Here is a 19,039-nt window from a genome sequence, read left to right as displayed (position 1 = left end):
ATATTACAACTTTTAAAACTTGAGTACGAAAAGGGGTTGTCTAAATGATTCATGATAAAGTTTTGGTTAAATAATTCATCATCCAATCACATTGGAGATAAGTGAGTTGAAATTTCTATATTTTATTTATTAATTTATTTCCAACTCATTTATTTCCAATATGATTGGATGATGAATTATTTAACCCAAATTTTATCATGGGTCATTTAGACACCCCCTATAGAAAAGGAGTTGTCTAAATGACCCATGACACACATGGATGACAACTCTACAGCGAATCTTGAGCATGTTGGTTTTGGGGGTTTATTTGTAGGGGATTATATGAAATGTGAAATTTAAGACGGTTTTTACTAAACATCTAATAAATATACACTTTAATAACAGTAACTATTAATTAACCTCTGTAAATATTAGTATCGGTTTTTTTTTTTTTTTTGGTCAAATGGTTAATGTCATATCATTAAACCTGGGTGGAGCCAAGCTCCAAAGAATACAGGTAGTGGTCTGAGAGACCCAAGGGAAGAAACCCAGTATCGGTTTTAACCACCACAAAACTGTATGGACACGGATCATTTCCATTAATTTTGAATAGTCTTCATCTATCTAGCCCAGCCCATAGGTTGGAAGCACAAAGCAGAATGCAGGTTGGACTCATAACTATATGGGGTATAAGTAATTGAATGATCTGTTTTTGGTCCTTATGGGGGTCAGTCACATCTTATAACGTGTATGCAATTAATCTTGGCTCGTAAAAGGATCTATCAAATTTTCTGTGATTCACATTACATGTTGACCAAGTCCATTTAATAATACAGTGTGGCTGTGTGGATAAAGGTCTTGGCTGCATTGCAATTTGCAACACATACTTCATTTTTCCTCCTATATGCTGACAAGAGGAGAAGTACAATCTTCAACTTGGTTCAACTCAATTTTCTTTTGATAAACGAAATTTTAATTATTAACATAGTTTTCCGTCTTAACTTTTCAAATTTCCAAATTACCTCACTCTTTTATGTACAGCTTTCCAAGCTTGTTCAACATAAGGGACAAATGTGGGAAAATAACTAAAATCAAAGAAAGTTAGACCAGGGGATCAAGCTGCATTAGTTACCCCTTTATACTCTTCACATGATCCAATATTTCAATTCAACATGGCATCAATTTCCTATGATATGAATGCAGATTAAGAATGAACAAACAATAAGAACTTTTATTAACATAAATGAACAATCCTTATGATTTCTGTTGATTCAGGTTTTGGTTGTTTTTTGACCAAAATCTCATTTAAATATTTGATTTTTAAGCTCTCAGATGTATAATTACTTTCAACGCGCAAACAAACAACACCTGTAGTTTAGTTCTATTAGGCTAGAATTGTTCTCACAATTAATGGTAACAGACTGATTTTGACCTGACTTTTCATTATTAAGAAACTATTTAAATATTTTCTTAAAAAAATGAAATTGATATACACATGCCTTTTATAAATTAAAATGTGTTTACCAAAAAAAGTTATATGCCTGTTTGAACGATAAAAAACCTACTACATTGTACAAGGACTATTTGATATAAGTAAAATAAAATAAATAAAATATATATATAATTATATTTTAAATATAAATAAAATATATGTTTAATTAATTTTAAAAATTGAAATTCGGGTTAAAACTTAAAAGTAACATATATGAGATATTTATAAAAAAATGAATAAAAATGATTTATATATAAGGTTTAATTCATTGTTGAGTTTTTCCAATGGATTTATTTATATTAAAATCACATTAAAATATAAGTGTGAATCACAGTGGTTAAAAGTGTTTACTTGCACTCTTGATGAAATATTTAGCTTTCACGCCATCTGGGTTAGAGTTGTTAGAGAATGACTCATCCACATAAACATCAATTGAAATTGAAACTTTGCCAAGAATTTCAGGAAAGGCATCAAAATATTAGACCAGACGAAATACGTTGTTAATTAACTAAGTGCCTCTAATGTAAGGGTGATAGTGCAGGCCACAAATAAAAACTAACAACTGAAAGTTATATCATCAAATTTTGTCAAATGACAATGAAATTTCCTTTGCCGCATGCTCACCATTATCAAGGACTCTGGGTAAGTTTGGATATCCATTAATATTAATGGAAACCGACATTAGCACCCGCTTTAAAATAAAAAAAAGTAAATAAAACTCTTCTTATAGTTAAATGAAAGTTAGTTCATGTTACACTCAACTAGTATCTAAACACCCAAAAAAAATGAAAACTATCAACTAAGGTTACCCTGTATTGCAGTCAAATTCTGTGAAATGTCGACAATGAAATTTCCTCTAGTGGCATGTTCCCCATCGTCACCAAAATCTTCTTTCTTTTGGCTTGTTTTATAGCACACACGAGACAAAAAAGTGTAGCTATCCCAACTCTCATTGTTGCCCCAAAGAATGCTTGTTCATGTGTGAATGCTGTTCTATGTTTTCCTTCCCTTGAGACACCCCCAAAAAGAAATTAAGGTTAAAACAGAATAATAACTACTAAAGACTAATACATATTCAAATAATCAAAGACTAAAGTAATTATGACAGTCAAACCTAAAACTGATATGTACCAAAAAAAAAACCTAAAACTGATGAAATGATGACATCAACCAAGCATATAAATAAGGAAATTAAACTCCCTAATTTTTATTTTTGATAATTATAATTAATGATATGTCCATATTTCTTTTCCACTTTCCACCCCTTTGAGAGGAAAAACTAGCATATATCATTCACTGGGTCAAAAAAACATACACAACACAACATGGGTGAAGGCATAGTTGAGAAGGCTTTAAACAGCTTAGGAAAAGGCTTCGACTTGACCTCAGATTTTAGGCTCAAATTCTGCAAAGGTGAAGAGCGTTTGGTTATTCTCAATGAAACAGAGAGAAGAGAGCTCACAGTGCCAGGTTTTGGACCTGTGACAGATGTCTCTGTTGACATCAAATGTGATAAAGGCGACCTCACCCGGTACCAATCTGATATTCTCAGCTTCACCCAAGTAAGGCATTTCATCAAACAGTTTGTGGTCAACTTGATTGGAAGAACAACAAATTGAATTTTTTTAATTTTTTTCATGTGGGTTCTGGGTTTTGATTTCAGATGTCTGAGATGTTCAATCAGAAAAGCTCAATCCCAGGGAAAATTCCATCTGGGTACTTCAACACTGTGTTTGGATTTGAAGCTGGTTCATGGGCAAGTGATGCAGCTAACACCAAGTTCTTGGGTCTTGATGGATATGTTATCAAACTATTCAATGTTCATATTGATCGTTACCCTCTTGTTCTCTCCAAACAAGTCATTGAAGCTGTGCCTTCTTCATGGGATCCTACTGCACTTGCAAGGTAATCATTTCATCCTTTCTAGTTTCTTCTTTCTGAGTCACCATTTTTTGGTGGTTGACTTCTTTGTCAAAAGTTTACCTTTGCAACCCAAAATATAATGGATTATATACATTTCAGAAACAAGCTTTCACAGATTTTGTGCTTATTCAATCAAAATAATTTGACAATATCTTGTTTATCACAACTTCTTTCAGTGGTTTAAATGAACTTATTGTTAAAATTGTGAAGGTTTTTTTTAGTATAACATTTGATGTTTAGTCTTTGGGATTCCAATTTTTGTTAATTTTTTTGTAACATTCTTACACTTGAATTTCTATATGAACTTCTATTTCACACTTTTTTAATGGGAAAAGGGTTTAAAAAAAGAGAAGAAAACTGATAACCAAAACGCAAGTTTATGAATGAAAATGATAGGACTATTGTGTCTAGAAAATAAAAATATTATTAAAACTGAGAAAGCAATTGGCAAACTGCCACATTAACAAGGTCAAGTAGCTTGGCTGTGGGCAAACCAGTAGCACTACACGCTTAGCCGACTTGATGCATATTTATAAGTGTGTTTCGATTTGAATTGAATATTCTTTTTAAAAAAACCAAAATATGTTGATACAAAGCACAAAAATGTTTCACCAAGTTTACAATTCAAAGATAGCTAGTAAATTTATATCGACATACATGCTATAACTCAGAAGGATTAAAGGGAACCTGCAGTACCAGTTAAATATAATGTGAACATGTTTTTATCTTAATTTATAAAAAGAGTTTTATTCATTTTGTTTAAAACAAGTGTTAATATTCATTTATACTAGTGTTAACATGGAGGCAAGTTTGTACCAAAAAAAAAACATGGAGGCAAGTCCTCAATATAGACATGGTTATCTCATGTAAAAATAAGTTAGCACCACGTTGAATTGGCCCTTTCATCTTTTCTTTGTAGTCTAATGTTTTATTTTTATTGTTGAGCAAGTCAACTACATAATGGGCTTTAATAATTAGGTTACTGTTTAGATCAGATTATTATTAGGTATGAACCCGATAACTTGATTGAGAGGAATCGTGCAACATTGAAGGTTCAATTATTTAGAAGTCCTTTTCTCAACATCAAATTATTTGTTGCTAACGAATGGGTTAATTTCTATGAGATTAATTTCTATGCACCGATGGTGTAAAAAGTTTTACACTATCATTCAATCACAACATTCTATTTTCTATTTTAAATTTTATTAAATTCAAAATTAATTGTGAGCTAACAAAATGGAGGGATGTGATTGAATGATGGTGTAAAACTTATTTACACCGTCGGTGCATAGAAATTAATCTCAATTTCTTAGCTACTAGTGCGAATAACAATCGTATTTCACTATTTTTCTCGTTATAATTGAATTAAAATACAAAAAGACAAAGAAAGCATAATGATAATGATTAAATCTGATTGGACATGTCCATCAAATTTGTTCACACTAAATTCATGAGAACTTAGAGGGTCGTGTGATATTATATATATTTTGAGACTCTTTGTAAGAAAGATTGAATTTGATGAGTGTATAACATTCAATAATGAGGATTTCCATTTAAAAAAATATTGAATACTCAAATATTATAAGTAAATTGCAAAGATATTAGTGGTAGAAAAAATTTATTCATGACATATATTGAAAACATTTATTTTTATATATAAAAAATTAAAAGAATAATAAAATGAAGTCAATATTTTTGTGATGGTTTAGAAAAATAAATTAAGAAAATCTCTAAGAAGGAAGTATTTTTTATAAAGATAGCTAGAGAATGAAAATAATTTATTAATTTTCACAACGGTAACATAAAAAGAAAAATTCGTGGATTAAAAAAATTGCATCAAGTCAAAAAAGAAAAAAAAATCAAAGAATAAGATTTTTTTTGACATAAAATAATAATATATATTTAATTATAGGAAATGAGAATACGTAATAAAAAATTTAAATGCCAAAAATAATTCATAGTATGATAGTATAAAAATAAAACAATATGAAAGAAAATCATATTTCACGTTTGTAAAGAGCGAGTAATGAAAAATTAAAATTAAAATGAAAAAAAAACCCAAAAGTTTGAACGGGAAATAAAACAACTTTAGATATGATTCAGTGGACATGTTTATTTATTGTAGATTACTTAATAGTCAAATTAATCATGGAGGTCCGTCTTGGTTTTTTATTTCTACTTTTATTAATGAATAATTTTTCTTGCTATGATGAAGTCATGCAAGAAAACTTCAATGAAGTAAGTTAAAGTTGCCATGGATTCAATTCATTCCCAGCTAAACTCCTTTCATCACACGCAAAAACTTTGACTTTCAACCTCTTCACTTCTCTAACTCATCTTCGAAATTGGTTTTATAACTATATAGTGTAGACAATGTTTGAAAACAATGCACCATAAATTGTATTAAAATAGTAAACTTTTTTTTTTATTAAACTTCAACTTTTTGATGATGCTTATCCTTTTAAGACATTTCATCACTCTTTTGAATGTATTGTGCGGAGATCAAACTTGAGAAATCTTTCCACACACTCAACATATGTACTTGCCATATGAATTATCATAAATTTAGAATAATCATCATTCGAAGGGTGACCAGACACCAGATAATTTATAAAAAAAATTGATTTGTAGTTCATTTATCTCTTTTTTATTTCTGAAATTTTTTATATTTAAATATCATTATTTTAACTTAATGAATATAACTCTTCATGAAACATAAATTGCTATCTACTTCTAACTATTTAAACCAAGATTAATTATACCATTTGTCCTTTTATAATGTTTGATGAATTAGTCAAGTTCTATTGGACATAATTGGTTCTCTGTTCTCTATTCACTATATAATTCACTAAGAAGGCAATTTACAATGTATTTACTGAAACTACACATGCATTGAAGTTCCTTAATTGATGTTCTTTAAAGGTTAAATTTTTATCAGATTTATTGAGAAATTTGGGACACACATCCTTGTGGGGCTTAGCATTGGTGGCAAAGATTTAGTGCTGGTCAAGCAAGATGTATCTTCCAACTTGGAACCGTCAGAGTTAAAGAAGAACTTGGATGAGCTAGGAGATCAGTTATTCACTGGAACTTGCAATTTTCTTCCAAAAACCAAAGACCAAAAACACAAGGTTTCTATTTTCATCCACATAATTCAATTATATGTAAATCAAATCCACTAATAAGACATCATAGTTTGGATTTATGTAAAAAGTTTGATACAGACATCAAAACATATCTTATCACCTTGCTTTATTAGTACTTTCTTGTTTTAATTTGTTTATGATAAGTACAAAATTGTTAAATATGTCCGTGTGAACTTTTTAACACTGTCCGCGCATAGTTATTAAAATCTTATACTTTTCCATGATTTATTTTGTTATGAATAGTTATAATGTGATCTGCTGAAAATGATACAGGTACCACCTGCTTTTGATGTCTTTGGTCCTCAAATTGTTGCCTTCAATAACTCTACATGCGTTTGTGCAAAAGATGTAAGGTTCTACCTCGGTCCAAATATTAGTTTTTTCTATCTTCGTGAATAGTTAAATATTCTAGTTTGCAAAAACTCCAAGATCTTTTTAGAATTTATGATTAACTATGTAAATTAAATAATGGATTTCAGAGATGATTATAAAGATGATGGAACATGATTGCAGGGAATAACAGTGATATGTGCAAAGAGGGGAGGGGATACTCAAGTGAGCAACCATAGTGAATGGCTTCTTACAGTTCCTAACAAGCCTGATGCTGTTGATTTTAGCTTCATTCCCTTCACTTCTCTTCTTAAAGCTGCTCCTGGCAGGGGTTTCCTATCCCATGCCATCAACCTTTATCTTAGATGTAAGTTTATTTTAATAGATTCTATATATCCTTCAATGGTCGTGTATATATTATATGCATGAACAATGGGTTGTTGATCCAAGTGATACAAACTTTTTTCCACTAAGCAAAGTCTCTGTTGGAGTCCCATGGATGAAAAAAGCCGCTGGGAGAGCTAGTTCCACCAAGGGCTAAGCCTCGGCGCAATAATAAGGTTGCTACTATGTTATTTTGCAATCACATGAAATCAACCTCTTGCAAAAATGCAAAGTAAGGTTCCGTACATTAGATCCACAAAGTGGGACAAACCACTTCCCGAACCTCCCGCATAAAAGGAGCTTTATAGCACCAAGTGAGTTAGTCTCACAAGAATGTGATGTTCCCTACTCGAACAACATTGGCTCCCATGGATGGCAGCTGCATTAGAAAAAAAATATTATGTATGACAGTTCAATTTTATCAAATGTGTTTGTGACACACACATGATACTATGATAGTAAAAGGTTAAACATTTGACTTCAAAATTGAGAAAACAGATTTGATGTTAACAAGTTTGGACAAATGAGAATGAATAAGTTGACACAAAATGCAGAACTATGTCAATTTTTTCATACTTCATTGACTTCCTAGCACACAAGTTTTGGGTCCCGTAATCACTTTTCATCAGGTTGTTGAACTAATGATATGAATAAAATTATTATCAAATGCAGATAAGCCTCCTCTGTCAGATTTGCCTTACTTTCTTGACTACCAAGCACACAGGCTTTGGGCTCCCATTCACAATGATCTTCCTCTTGGTCCAGTTTCCAACAGAACCACTCATTCACCTTCTCTCAGCCTCAACTTGATGGGTCCTAAGCTTTATGTAAACACTGCAAAGGTACTTTCAAATCCTTTCCCATTAGTGATTAGACTTTGATTTCATGTTCTTATGCCTTAAGTATCTTACTCATTACAGGTAACAGTGGGAAAAAGGCCAGTCACAGGAATGCGGTTGTTTCTTGAGGGCATGAAATGCAACAGGTTAATTCCTCACTACTAGTTATTATTCTTTCAGGTTCTGTTTAGTGTTTAGCCAGCAATCTTACAGCATGTTTTGTTCCATGTTCATAAGTGTTAGAATCTATTATCGACCCCTAGAGTCATAGTGTGTTTGAATTGGCAGTGGACACACGAAATCCCGAACCATGGTAACTCCCGAAGCTATACTTTATATTTTTTTTTCCCTAAAAATGAGTATAAGGATTCCTAGCATATAGCCAAACAAACTTTCAATTTTTGGACATTTGGATATTTCCTTTTTCACAGTTGATCTATCTCCAACATCAATTCTAGCGAAGTTACAAATTTTAGCTTCTGCCTTGAAGATAATTAATGAACTTATAATTTATAGTCTGATGATAGTCAATTCCATGATTATAAGTTCATTCCATATTGGATCAGACCATAATAGGGTTATACACATTCTCATTATGAGAAGGAGTTATTGGTCGAGTGTATCTAAATAGATACTATATTTGCATATAGATTCCCGCATTGCTGCATTCCATTTAGGATTAGTGACTGCTTGGAATTTCACAAATTGTTTTCACAATATTACCTTAAAAAATCACTTTTCGTATAAATGTATCAAAACATAAATAACTTCATTTTCAACTCATTTTTATCACAATCACTTTTACCAAAATCAATTCTAACAACTTACACTATTGTTTGGTTGATGAAAAGTGCTAACAATGAATGTTGGTGACACAGATTAGCCATACACCTGCAATACCTACTAAACACACCAACAATGCTCAACAATAAAATAGAGGACACCACAACATGGTCAGAAGAAATCATTGATGACCGTTTCTTAGAAGCAATCAGTGGAAAGAAATTTTCTCATGTGTGCACAGCACCAGTGAAGTACAATCCCAGTTGGAGTTCTGATAAAGATGTTGCTTTCATAGTCACAGGAGTACAACTTCATGTGAAGAAACATGAATCAAGAAGTGTCCTTCATCTGAGACTATTGTTCTCCAAGGTGTCTAATGCTATTGTTGTAAAATCAAATTGGACACAGGGCTCAACACAAAGATCTGGATCTGGCTCTGGCTCTGGCTCTGGCTCTAGCGTTTTCTCAGCAATAAGCACATCTATTCAGGGTAAAGACCAGAAGAAACCAGCTCTAGTTGTTGTAGATTCTAGTGTTTTTCCAACAGGACCTCCAGTTCCTGTGCAAGCACAAAAGCTTTTGAAATTTGTGGACACTTCACAGTTATGTAAAGGCCCACAAGATAGTCCTGGACATTGGTTAGTTACTGGTGCAAGGTTGATGTTGGACAAGGGTAAGATATGTTTATGGGCTAAGTTCTCTTTGTTAAATACTAGTCCATGAAATATCAATACTAAAGTCCAAATGAAAAATTGAAAAAAAAAGAAGGGAAATTTTTTCAATTTATTTTTTATATTCACTGTTGATAGTTAAAAGATTAATCTCTATCAAAAAGTAGAGATCACCGAAGTGAGTTTTGCCTCTTCCAAAAAATCTTTCAATTTTATTTATTTATGTGTAAATTATCACATGTATCCCAATGGTAGATAAGTCCTTTTAATATTGATATATCTAGCTGAGTGATAGAGGTAGTTATAGGATCAATGCTTTCTTTCATTGGTTTTGTAAGTAGCTTTCAACAAAATCAAGGATTCACAATATAAGTAACTGATGTATATTTCTTGATTAAGCTAATGTGAAGTAAAGAGTGCATTTTAGAGGTGTGATAAACATAACAATAGTTTGGGGGTGGTAATTAACTTTTTCAGCGCTAACCAATGAATTTCCACGGTCGTTAATTGTGAAACTAATTCTCCGCTCTATTGTGAGTGTATTAAGCGGTACAAAGTTAATCAATAAATTTTTTTCATTCGTGAAGTTAGAAATTGAACTTTCAATCACTTGCATAAATGACAAAATGTTGAATCACGGCCTAAACCCACATGTTGGGTGATGATTAATAGTATCTTGAATAAAATAACTATTAATTTCATTATTTAAGATGATGAATCGGATTGAATGAGCTGGTCCCCTTCCTTGACCACAACCCCCCAAAATCAGTGCATGCACATTCCATGTGAGCATTTTCCGACTTTACATGTGAACGTAATATGAACACGATTTGCATTTTCTAATTCAAAATTGGTGCCGTGATCATTTTCTTATGCATGAAGAATATTATATTATATATGCTATATATAAATAAATGAATAATTTGAGATGCTGTGAATTGAATTGAATTGTAACGTATGCAGTTGTTGACTTTCTGGAATTGGATTTCTCTTGTCATTTTGGCTTTCGCTTTCTTCTTCTTCTTCTTCTTCTTCTACTCTCAAACGCACCCAGCTTCTCCTCCTTCTCCTTCTACCATGGCTGAACAAACCTCCAAATCTCTTTACGATTTCACTGTCAAGGTACTTTTTCCCCCCTTTTCCTCTTTATTCTCATCATAATCAATTGCTGTTTCACTCAAATTACTTGAAATTTTTTGTGTCTTGCTCATGCCCAATTGTTGTTCAACTCAAATTGCTTGATGGGTGAATCATGATCATCATATAGATTATTTTTGAAAAATAAAATAGAGTGGTAATTTATCCTATACTTGATAGCTTCTGGTTCCATTTTATCTCTGTATTTTGATTTTCATGGAGATCACTGAAGCATGCTGATCTGTTTTTCATTTCATTTCATGTATTTGCTGTCTATTAGATTCAGCAGCTATGAGTCTACTAAGACTGCAATATTTAGATTTATTTTTCCTGACAATTTTTTAGTTTTTTTTTGTGGAAATTGAATTGGGTCCAGGGTGTGTTATTGTTGATAATTTGTTTGTTCTGCATATCATATGTGTCTGTTCTTTCTGCTGTACCATAGTTTCTGGGATCTTAAGGCTGATCATGCATAATATTTTTTGTTCTTTCTGTTGTTCACTTTGTCTGTTTGTATTGGTTATAATGGATATCCAAACATAAATTGCTTGACTGATGTTTCATTTTGATAATTTATTTTTGCTTCTGTTGTGAACTAAAATTTCAGGACATCCGTGGAAATGATGTGAGTTTGAGTCAATACAGTGGGAAGGTTCTTATAATTGTGAATGTTGCTTCACAATGGTAAGATTATTTGATTCATACTGATAAGTTCTTTTGGGGTCATTGCTTAAGGCCATATACCAATTTACCTGATCTACTTCCTTGTGTTGCTGTAATTATTTTATTTGATGCATCTAAGTTGCTTGTGTTCACTTCAACCTTATTTATCTGTTAACCAATGTGCCTTGTATTGCTCATCCTTTGCAAAAGTTGGATTGGTCTTGGAAAAGTTGTAGTGGCATCTATTGATGAGAATATGACAGAATCTTGCTTAAGGTGAATTGGTCTTGAAAACCAATGGAGGTTCTAGTAAGAAAAGTAGATCATTAGATTGTCTGATTAAAAGAGGTAGACAAAGAACAAAGAGAACTTTAGGAGAACATATTCTAATAAATCTTGCTTTAGATGGATTTGTTGAAATTTTGGTTTTTGATTAAGTCCAATGGTGATTTTGGAGTAAACAAATAAATCTTCCCACTATTATTCTGACTATAACTGTAGTTATGATATTCTAAATCATTGATGCAGTGGTTTGACGCAAACAAATTACAAAGAATTGAATATACTGTACGAGAAGTACAAGAGTAAAGGTCTGTCACTTTAGCTAAGAACAAAAAAAAAAGAAATTTATGTCAATTATATGAGATTGCGAATTTCAAAAGACTGAGACTTTTGAATTCTCTCCAGGGCTTGAAATCTTGGCATTTCCATGCAACCAGTTTGCTGGACAGGAGCCAGGAACCAATGATGAAATTCAGGATGTTGTGTGCACAAGGTTCAAATCTGAATTTCCAGTCTTCGATAAGGTGATTTCTGATAAATACTTTGCAATTTACGGAAAAATTTCCCTGTTTTTAATGCATTCTATTTATGCTATAGGCTCTGTAATGCATTGACACACACTATTTATGCATGCAAAAAACTTGTTTGAAGACAATGCATTTGTATTTTCTCAAGCCAGAATTTGCAAACAATGATTTCTCGAAGGATACTGTTCCATAGATACAAGTTTATATTTTAATCATTCTGAAGTAATTAAATTATTATAGGTTGAAGTGAATGGGAAGAATGCAGAACCACTCTTCAAGTTTTTGAAGGATCAGAAAGGGGGAATATTTGGAGATGGTATCAAGTGGAACTTCACAAAGTTCTTAGTGAACAAAGAAGGGAAGGTTGTGGAGAGATATGCTCCTACCACCTCTCCTATGAAAATTGAGGTTAGAGACATTTTAATGCTTCAATTTTTGGATTTCTGTATATAGTGATGCCAGACAAAGATGATCAATTATAAAATTTTGAATAGCCATTTGGGATATTGTATTGGCATAAATTCTGCTCATCATTTAAAATAGCCCAAACAGAAACCTAACTTTTCATTGTGACTGAGCTCTTTTGTGCTGTCTCATATAAGATTATATATCAATGCATTTTTGTGTTTCTTCTTGCAGAAGGACCTCGAGAAGCTCTTACAATCTTCTTGAGCAGTATGGTTCTATGGAACACCTTATCTTGAGGTTAGTTTTGCAGTCATTTAGTTTTCACGTCTTCTTTGATTCTCAGTCTTGTAGTTGCAAATGCACACATTCATTTTTTCAAATATTCTAGCATATCAATTCTCTTCAATACAACATGCAATGCCCATATCAAAACAACCTTTACATTTTGATTATAGTTCATTATTTCAGTTAAGAGTATCTCAAATTGCATCAGTAATCATCATGTAGACCAAAATACAAAATATAGTCATCCTACTCTGATTAAGTATTGAAGGATTTCTACCCATTCGATTCTACCTCTAAATTTAATTTATATGGTCATGATGGCTCTTAATCCCCACCTTATTTGAAATTAAAGTTCTTTCTCAATTTATGTTTCTAACTTTTTCATTTGAAGCATTGAAGGAACTATTTAAAACTGTCTTAAGAAAACTGATTCTCCTTTCTGTTCTTTTGTACAGGACGCAGGCAATCTGTCTAGTGCGCTTTCAAACAATACATAGCTTCGCAAAGCATGTTGCATTTTCAATTTATGACCTAAAAAATTCTTAATATGTACTCGTGTATTTGGTTTATGCAGTATGTATAATTTGGTGTTCTTACTTGCGTAGCTAAATATTAAAAATAATGTACTGGGAATTTGAGATGTATGTTCGTTTTATTCTGCACGGTCCATCCTCCATACATTGATTTGTGTATTACATATCTACAAAATACATTTTATAGCATGTTTGAATTATTTTTTTCTTTTCTTTTCTTATAACCAATTCGGATACTCAAAACTACTCACTGAACTTCTAATCTAATGTGATTTTGTATTTAGAATCCATTATAGAAGTTTTTTTTCTTTCTCAATAGTTGATTATCATTGATAAAAGGCCGAAGGCCCAAAGATACAAAGCTGAATATACACAGCCCGATAGATATAGCAAGTAAAGCAGTGTGGAAACACAGTTTCACAAGGGATATAATCTGTTCTGGGAAAGCAAACAAATGAGCACTAAGAATTAGATTTGGTGTCTTGTAATAGTGATGAGTGTGGCCCAACAAATTAGCTGCTACCATAATAATATATTTTTTTTGATAAGAGGGGGCCTATTCCTAAGAAAAACAAAGTTAACCAGGAGCAAAAACAAAATAAGAGGAAGCAGGCTCTGAGCAAATGAGCAATCCTTTAACAACAATTGATTGCACTCTCCCATCAAAATTCTAAATAAATGAGTACCAAAATACGACAAATAATATGCAAGAGCAATCGCCTTCTTAAGAACGTGCTAAAACCTCATGCTCCCATGATTATGGCTTTTCGAATGGATAGGCATAATCAAATCAATATACAGGTGTGACTCATCCATATCAGATAGGATAAGTTAAATAACCTATAGAGAATCACTCTCAATAATAACATTAGGTATATACAAGTTAAGCATGTATACACAACCCACAACTCTAAAAGGATAAAATTTGCAGAAGAAAAATTGTCCAAATTTCTACACTCTTGAATAGTCATTTTGGAACGCTTGCAGTAGATATAGCCATCATTCCGCACCACTAGCCATCGTGAGCAACCCTCCCACATTAGTGGCTTCGATTTTTAACGCTGTTCAGTTCCTTCCAGAATGGCTTCCACAATCTTCAGAACCTTCCAACTTCACCCCTTTCTGCTTTGTCCAGCATCATTTCTCAGAACAACAAATGGGGTGGTTTTGCGCTGCGCATCATCAGACACCCAACAGCGGCAACCACAAACCAAGGTTTCAACCCAGTACAAGAAACTTGACAAAATCCCAAAAGACTATGAAGCTGTCATTGGCATTGAAACCCATGTTCAGCTCTCTACTCTCACCAAAGCATTCTGTGGTTGCCCTTATAGTTATGGGTCACCTCCCAATACCACTGTCTGTCCTGTTTGTATGGGCTTGCCTGGTGCTTTGCCTGTTTTGAACTCCAAGGTTATTGACTTTGCTGTCAAGCTGGGCCTTGCTCTTAACTGTAACTTGTCTTTCAACTCCAAGTTTGATAGGAAGCAGTATTTCTACCCTGACCTTCCTAAAGGGTATCAGATTTCTCAATTTGATGTGCCTATTGCTGCTGGTGGCTACCTTCATGTGGATATTCCACTGGAGTTTGGTGGAGGCCACAGGAAGTTTGGCATTACAAGGGTTCACATGGAAGAGGATGCTGGGAAGCTCCTACATACAGAGAATGAGAATTACTCTCAGGTAGTGTCTTTATCCCTTCTTTCAGCTTGCAGCTTCCAATTCTTATTTAACATATATTTTTCCTTGCTTCTATCTTTAACGTGTTTACCAGTGGCAGACTGCATTTGTTCATTGAGGCATTTATATTTATGTGAAGTTTAAACAAAAACTCATGTCAGACCAGTTTCACACATTTCTTGGTTTGTAATTCATGTTCTGGAAACACATAAATGCTTTGTTCCACTCATTTTCCTGAATTATTGGCAAAGGTTCAACAACCTATAGCAATGCTATAACTATGCTAAAGTGATGGTCTTTCATGACAGGTTGATCTAAATAGGGCAGGGGTGCCTTTGCTTGAGATAGTTTCTGAGCCTGACATGAGAAACGGTATTGAAGCGGCAGAATACGCAGCAGAAATACAGAGATTGGTACGATATTTAGGAGTGAGCAATGGCAATATGCAAGAAGGTTCTCTTCGTTGTGATGTAAATGTATCAATACGGCCCATTGGGCAATCAAAGTTCGGGACAAAGGTATCTAGCTATTTCTTCTATTAAAACAATTAGAGGCTTTTAATACATATTGCTAGACTTTTGGAATTGGCACTATGTTATTATTAGGAAGCTTGTTTGTCTAGGTATTGGAATTGCATGGAGACTTAGATGATAGTTTTCAATGTTGTACCTACTCTGATTAGACATTATAATGAGAGAATGTGGGCTAAGTCAAATTGTCAAAAAAAAAATCTCTGCACATCTAAGGATGAGAGATGTGAAGGATATAATGACAGTTATTACTGCATTATATGCTGTTTTCCTTGTCTGACTTATCATGCATTTATATTACCCTTTTGATCATGCCAGAAACCCAGAATAAGTTGTTGGATGTTAATTCATGGGTTCTGTTTTGCCAAGGCCTGACTTGCATGATAATGATAGTCACTGTCCTTTTCAGGCCATATGATGGAATACATTGGAGTTTTAATATTGTGTGTGTTAGAAGTCTTTGTAAGAAGTAAAGTGCATGGAAGGTATTTTCTGAAGTGATAAGTATGGTTTTGATTTTCTTTGAAAACAAGTAACTGCACATAATTTTGGGCTTTTATTGACCTTAAAGAATACAATGAAGAGCAATTGTTACAAACTGGTCTTGTGGATAGAAAATTGATTTGTCTATCATATTGATACTCTTTAAAATTGGTTGATCCTTGCTTTTTGCAGAAATTAAGTACCACAACTTGATACTATTATTGCCTTTTGTTGCAATGCAGTATTAGAGAGTCCAATATGTTGACCTAACTAGCAGCTAATATGTTAAATTGCTCTGGCAGGTTGAAATAAAAAATTTGAACTCATTTTCAGCAGTAAGCAGAGCTATTGATTTTGAAATTGCAAGGCAGGTGCAACTCCATAGTAATGGCCAGGAAGATCAGATAGTACAGGAAACTCGTCTATGGGAAGAAGGCTCTCAGGCTAGTACTATATCGTGATTTTGTTCTTATTTGCCTTCTAGATAGTGTAGCACGTACAGGATAGTATTATCTTCCCTTATACTAACTTTCTTTAATAACTTCTGTTATTCTGTTAAGAGAACAATTACAATGAGGATAAAGGAAGGGCTCGCTGATTATCGGTATTTTCCCGAACCAGACCTTCCAGCTGTAATCGTTTCCCAGGAATATGTTGATGGTATTCGAAATTCTTTACCAGAGCTTCCAGAAGAAAAGCGTAGAAGATATGAAAAGATGGGCTTAAGCATGCAAGATGTTCTCTTCTTGGCTAATGATCAAAATGTAAGTTATCTGCTCTGTTTTCTGAGGTTATAAACTGTTTACCTTTGTGATGCACATGATTGAAGTAAATATTAGGGAAGTTTATTACCACAACTGGTCTAATATGATTTTTATTTTCTGAATGGATTTATTAGATTGCAGAATTTTTTGATGCTACTCTTGCAAAGGGTGCTGATGCAAAGCTAGTTGCCAACTGGATAATGAGTGATATTGCTGCCTTCATGAAAAATGAGAAGTTGAGCATAAATGAAATAAAACTTACGCCTGAAGAGTTGTCTGAGTTGATAGCTTCCATTAAAGGTGGAATCATCACTGGCAAGATCGGGAAGGAGGTATAGTTGGCTCTGGCACCAACAAGTGGTGAATAATTAGGATCTAAGCTTAAATCATTCGCATACCTGATTTTGAAACATTAAGCTTTAGCCAGGAGTTATACTGTTTTATTTTTAACATATCTTCTAGTTTTTTTCTCATTTTTTTCCAGTGGGAGTTAATTGTGTTTGTGTATTAATGAACCTAAGGATTTCATTTATAAAATATGTTGACTTCGGAAGTCTTAATTTTTGGATCCTTTATGATCTGAGCTTTACTATTTTGGTCCTGTTAGAAACATCTACTGTTGTGTCTTGGTTGAATGTGTCATGTAAATGTAGTAAATAGGAAGATTTGATCTTTGTACTTATTACATCCATTCAACATATGCTTCTCTTTTTCTTTCACAACAATTCCATTCCTTTTCAGATACTATTTGAGCTATTAGCCAAGGGTGGCAGTGTCAAGGAACTCATAGAGAAAAAGGACTTGGTTCAGGTCAGTAGTAACATCAACCATTATTGAAATTTTTAAATTGAGTCAGTTAGCAAGGGACAACTGATCTTTTGGATACTAAAGCATAAATTTGCTAGTTTATGGGTTCACTTGTGAATTTCATTACAGGATTATTCTGATTTTGTGTTATTTGAGATGTTACTACTTGTATTTGAAAAACAAAACTGTAGAAGCATAAAGTTGCCTATGTTTTTGGGTCAGTTGCAAATTTAATAACTTCACTGGATTATTTGGATTTTATGATGTTATTTGTTATTTTAAAAGCACAAATTCCGAGGTGGTTTGAACAATTAGTGTTAGGCCTCTTCTCAGTGACTGCACTATCGGTGCTTTATTTGTTCTTGCTGAGAAAGGAAAAAAGAAAATGTTAGAATGTGCTTGTGACATTTGGAAATGACAGATAGCAGATCCTGCTGAGATTGAAAAAATGGTGGACAAAGTGATTGCTGAGAATCCAAAACAAGTAGAGCAATATCGAGGAGGGAAAACTAAACTGCAAGGCTTTTTTGCTGGCCAGGTATTAACTCGTACAGCCTGAAACCATTATTATGTTTGCCCCTTTTAATTATCTTAATATCATATATATTTGTTCAAATAGGTAATGAAGTTATCTAAAGGCAAGGCAAATCCTGGTCTCCTTAACAAGATCCTCTTGGAGAAATTGAATTCAAAGAGCTGATGCATGCTACACGCTTTTTAGTCATGAGAAAGATATAGACATACATTTTCCAATTCGATGCATGGCTTCTTGCTGAGTTCATGGTAAGTGCTGATCCCTGATAATATCCAGCCAGTAGACAAATGAAAAATTAAAATTGGAAGGTTCTTGTGTTGCTCATTGCAAGCTGAGGTGATTGGTTATATTGACTAAAATATTTTATCCGATTGTAGAAATAGATTCTGAAGGTTTTCCACATCAGCTATTGAGACTTGGGTGCTCTGTCCTTGTTTTCTTCTGCAGAGGACATAACCATTATCTGAGGTGATTTAAAAGGACATGCAGCTTCTCAACCATGCGGTTGATATCTCAAGTTAATTGATGGCTTCAAAATTTCTTGATGTATCTCAATGTATTTTGATTTTAGAATGAGAATAATTTAATATTCTCTCTTTTGCTCATACAATAACAAGAGAGCATACGTGTACCTTTTGCACAATTGGCAGTTTTTGCTCCTACTCTACATGAATTCATCTTCTGATTAATTTTATTGAAGAAATTACATGAAATAGTTTTTGTTTTCACTACTGGTTTGTTTCATATTATCCCCAACGCAGAAGGAAAAATCTTCTCCTTTCAAGTGCCCCTCAGGATGTGTACTCTAGATTATTCTCAATTAAAACAACATTTGAAACCGCAACCGTGAGTTCCCAT

General features: G+C 33.2%; 3 protein-coding genes across 4 annotated transcripts; all 3 read left to right on the top strand.

The window, feature by feature from the left end:
- Positions 1-2,717: 2,717 nt before the first annotated feature.
- Positions 2,718-9,725, top strand: LOC130714511 (MACPF domain-containing protein At1g14780). Its single transcript, XM_057564409.1, has 8 exons — positions 2,718-3,033; positions 3,135-3,376; positions 6,333-6,525; positions 6,814-6,888; positions 7,054-7,237; positions 7,927-8,096; positions 8,175-8,239; positions 8,972-9,725. Exons 1-8 carry the CDS (start codon positions 2,797-2,799, stop codon positions 9,597-9,599), a joined length of 1,794 nt encoding a protein of 597 aa, XP_057420392.1. The 5' UTR covers positions 2,718-2,796; the 3' UTR covers positions 9,600-9,725.
- Positions 9,726-10,477: 752 nt separating this feature from the next.
- Positions 10,478-13,582, top strand: LOC130714513 (probable phospholipid hydroperoxide glutathione peroxidase). The gene is made up of 7 exons (XM_057564412.1): positions 10,478-10,669; positions 11,292-11,368; positions 11,876-11,937; positions 12,035-12,153; positions 12,397-12,564; positions 12,796-12,861; positions 13,305-13,582. Exons 1-6 carry the CDS (start codon positions 10,505-10,507, stop codon positions 12,826-12,828), a joined length of 624 nt encoding a protein of 207 aa, XP_057420395.1. The 5' UTR covers positions 10,478-10,504; the 3' UTR covers positions 12,829-12,861; positions 13,305-13,582.
- Positions 13,583-14,234: 652 nt separating this feature from the next.
- Positions 14,235-18,912, top strand: LOC130714512 (glutamyl-tRNA(Gln) amidotransferase subunit B, chloroplastic/mitochondrial-like). 2 transcript variants are annotated; one of them, XM_057564411.1, is made up of 9 exons: positions 14,235-15,065; positions 15,371-15,580; positions 16,378-16,518; positions 16,636-16,839; positions 16,974-17,171; positions 17,581-17,649; positions 18,068-18,184; positions 18,266-18,429; positions 18,629-18,912. In XM_057564411.1, the coding sequence occupies exons 1-8, from the start codon at positions 14,463-14,465 to the stop codon at positions 18,344-18,346; spliced, it is 1,623 nt and encodes a 540-aa protein (XP_057420394.1). In that variant the 5' UTR covers positions 14,235-14,462; the 3' UTR covers positions 18,347-18,429; positions 18,629-18,912. The 2 variants fall into 2 exon arrangements, with proteins under 2 accessions (XP_057420394.1, XP_057420393.1); XM_057564410.1 differs by having other exon boundaries at positions 14,236-15,065; positions 18,559-18,912.
- The last annotated feature ends 127 nt before the right edge of the window (positions 18,913-19,039 follow it).

This window comes from Lotus japonicus, chromosome 4, assembly GCF_012489685.1.
Source record: "Lotus japonicus ecotype B-129 chromosome 4, LjGifu_v1.2".
Lineage (NCBI taxonomy): Eukaryota > Viridiplantae > Streptophyta > Magnoliopsida > Fabales > Fabaceae > Lotus > Lotus japonicus.
This window is presented reverse-complemented; position numbering and strand designations above follow the sequence as displayed.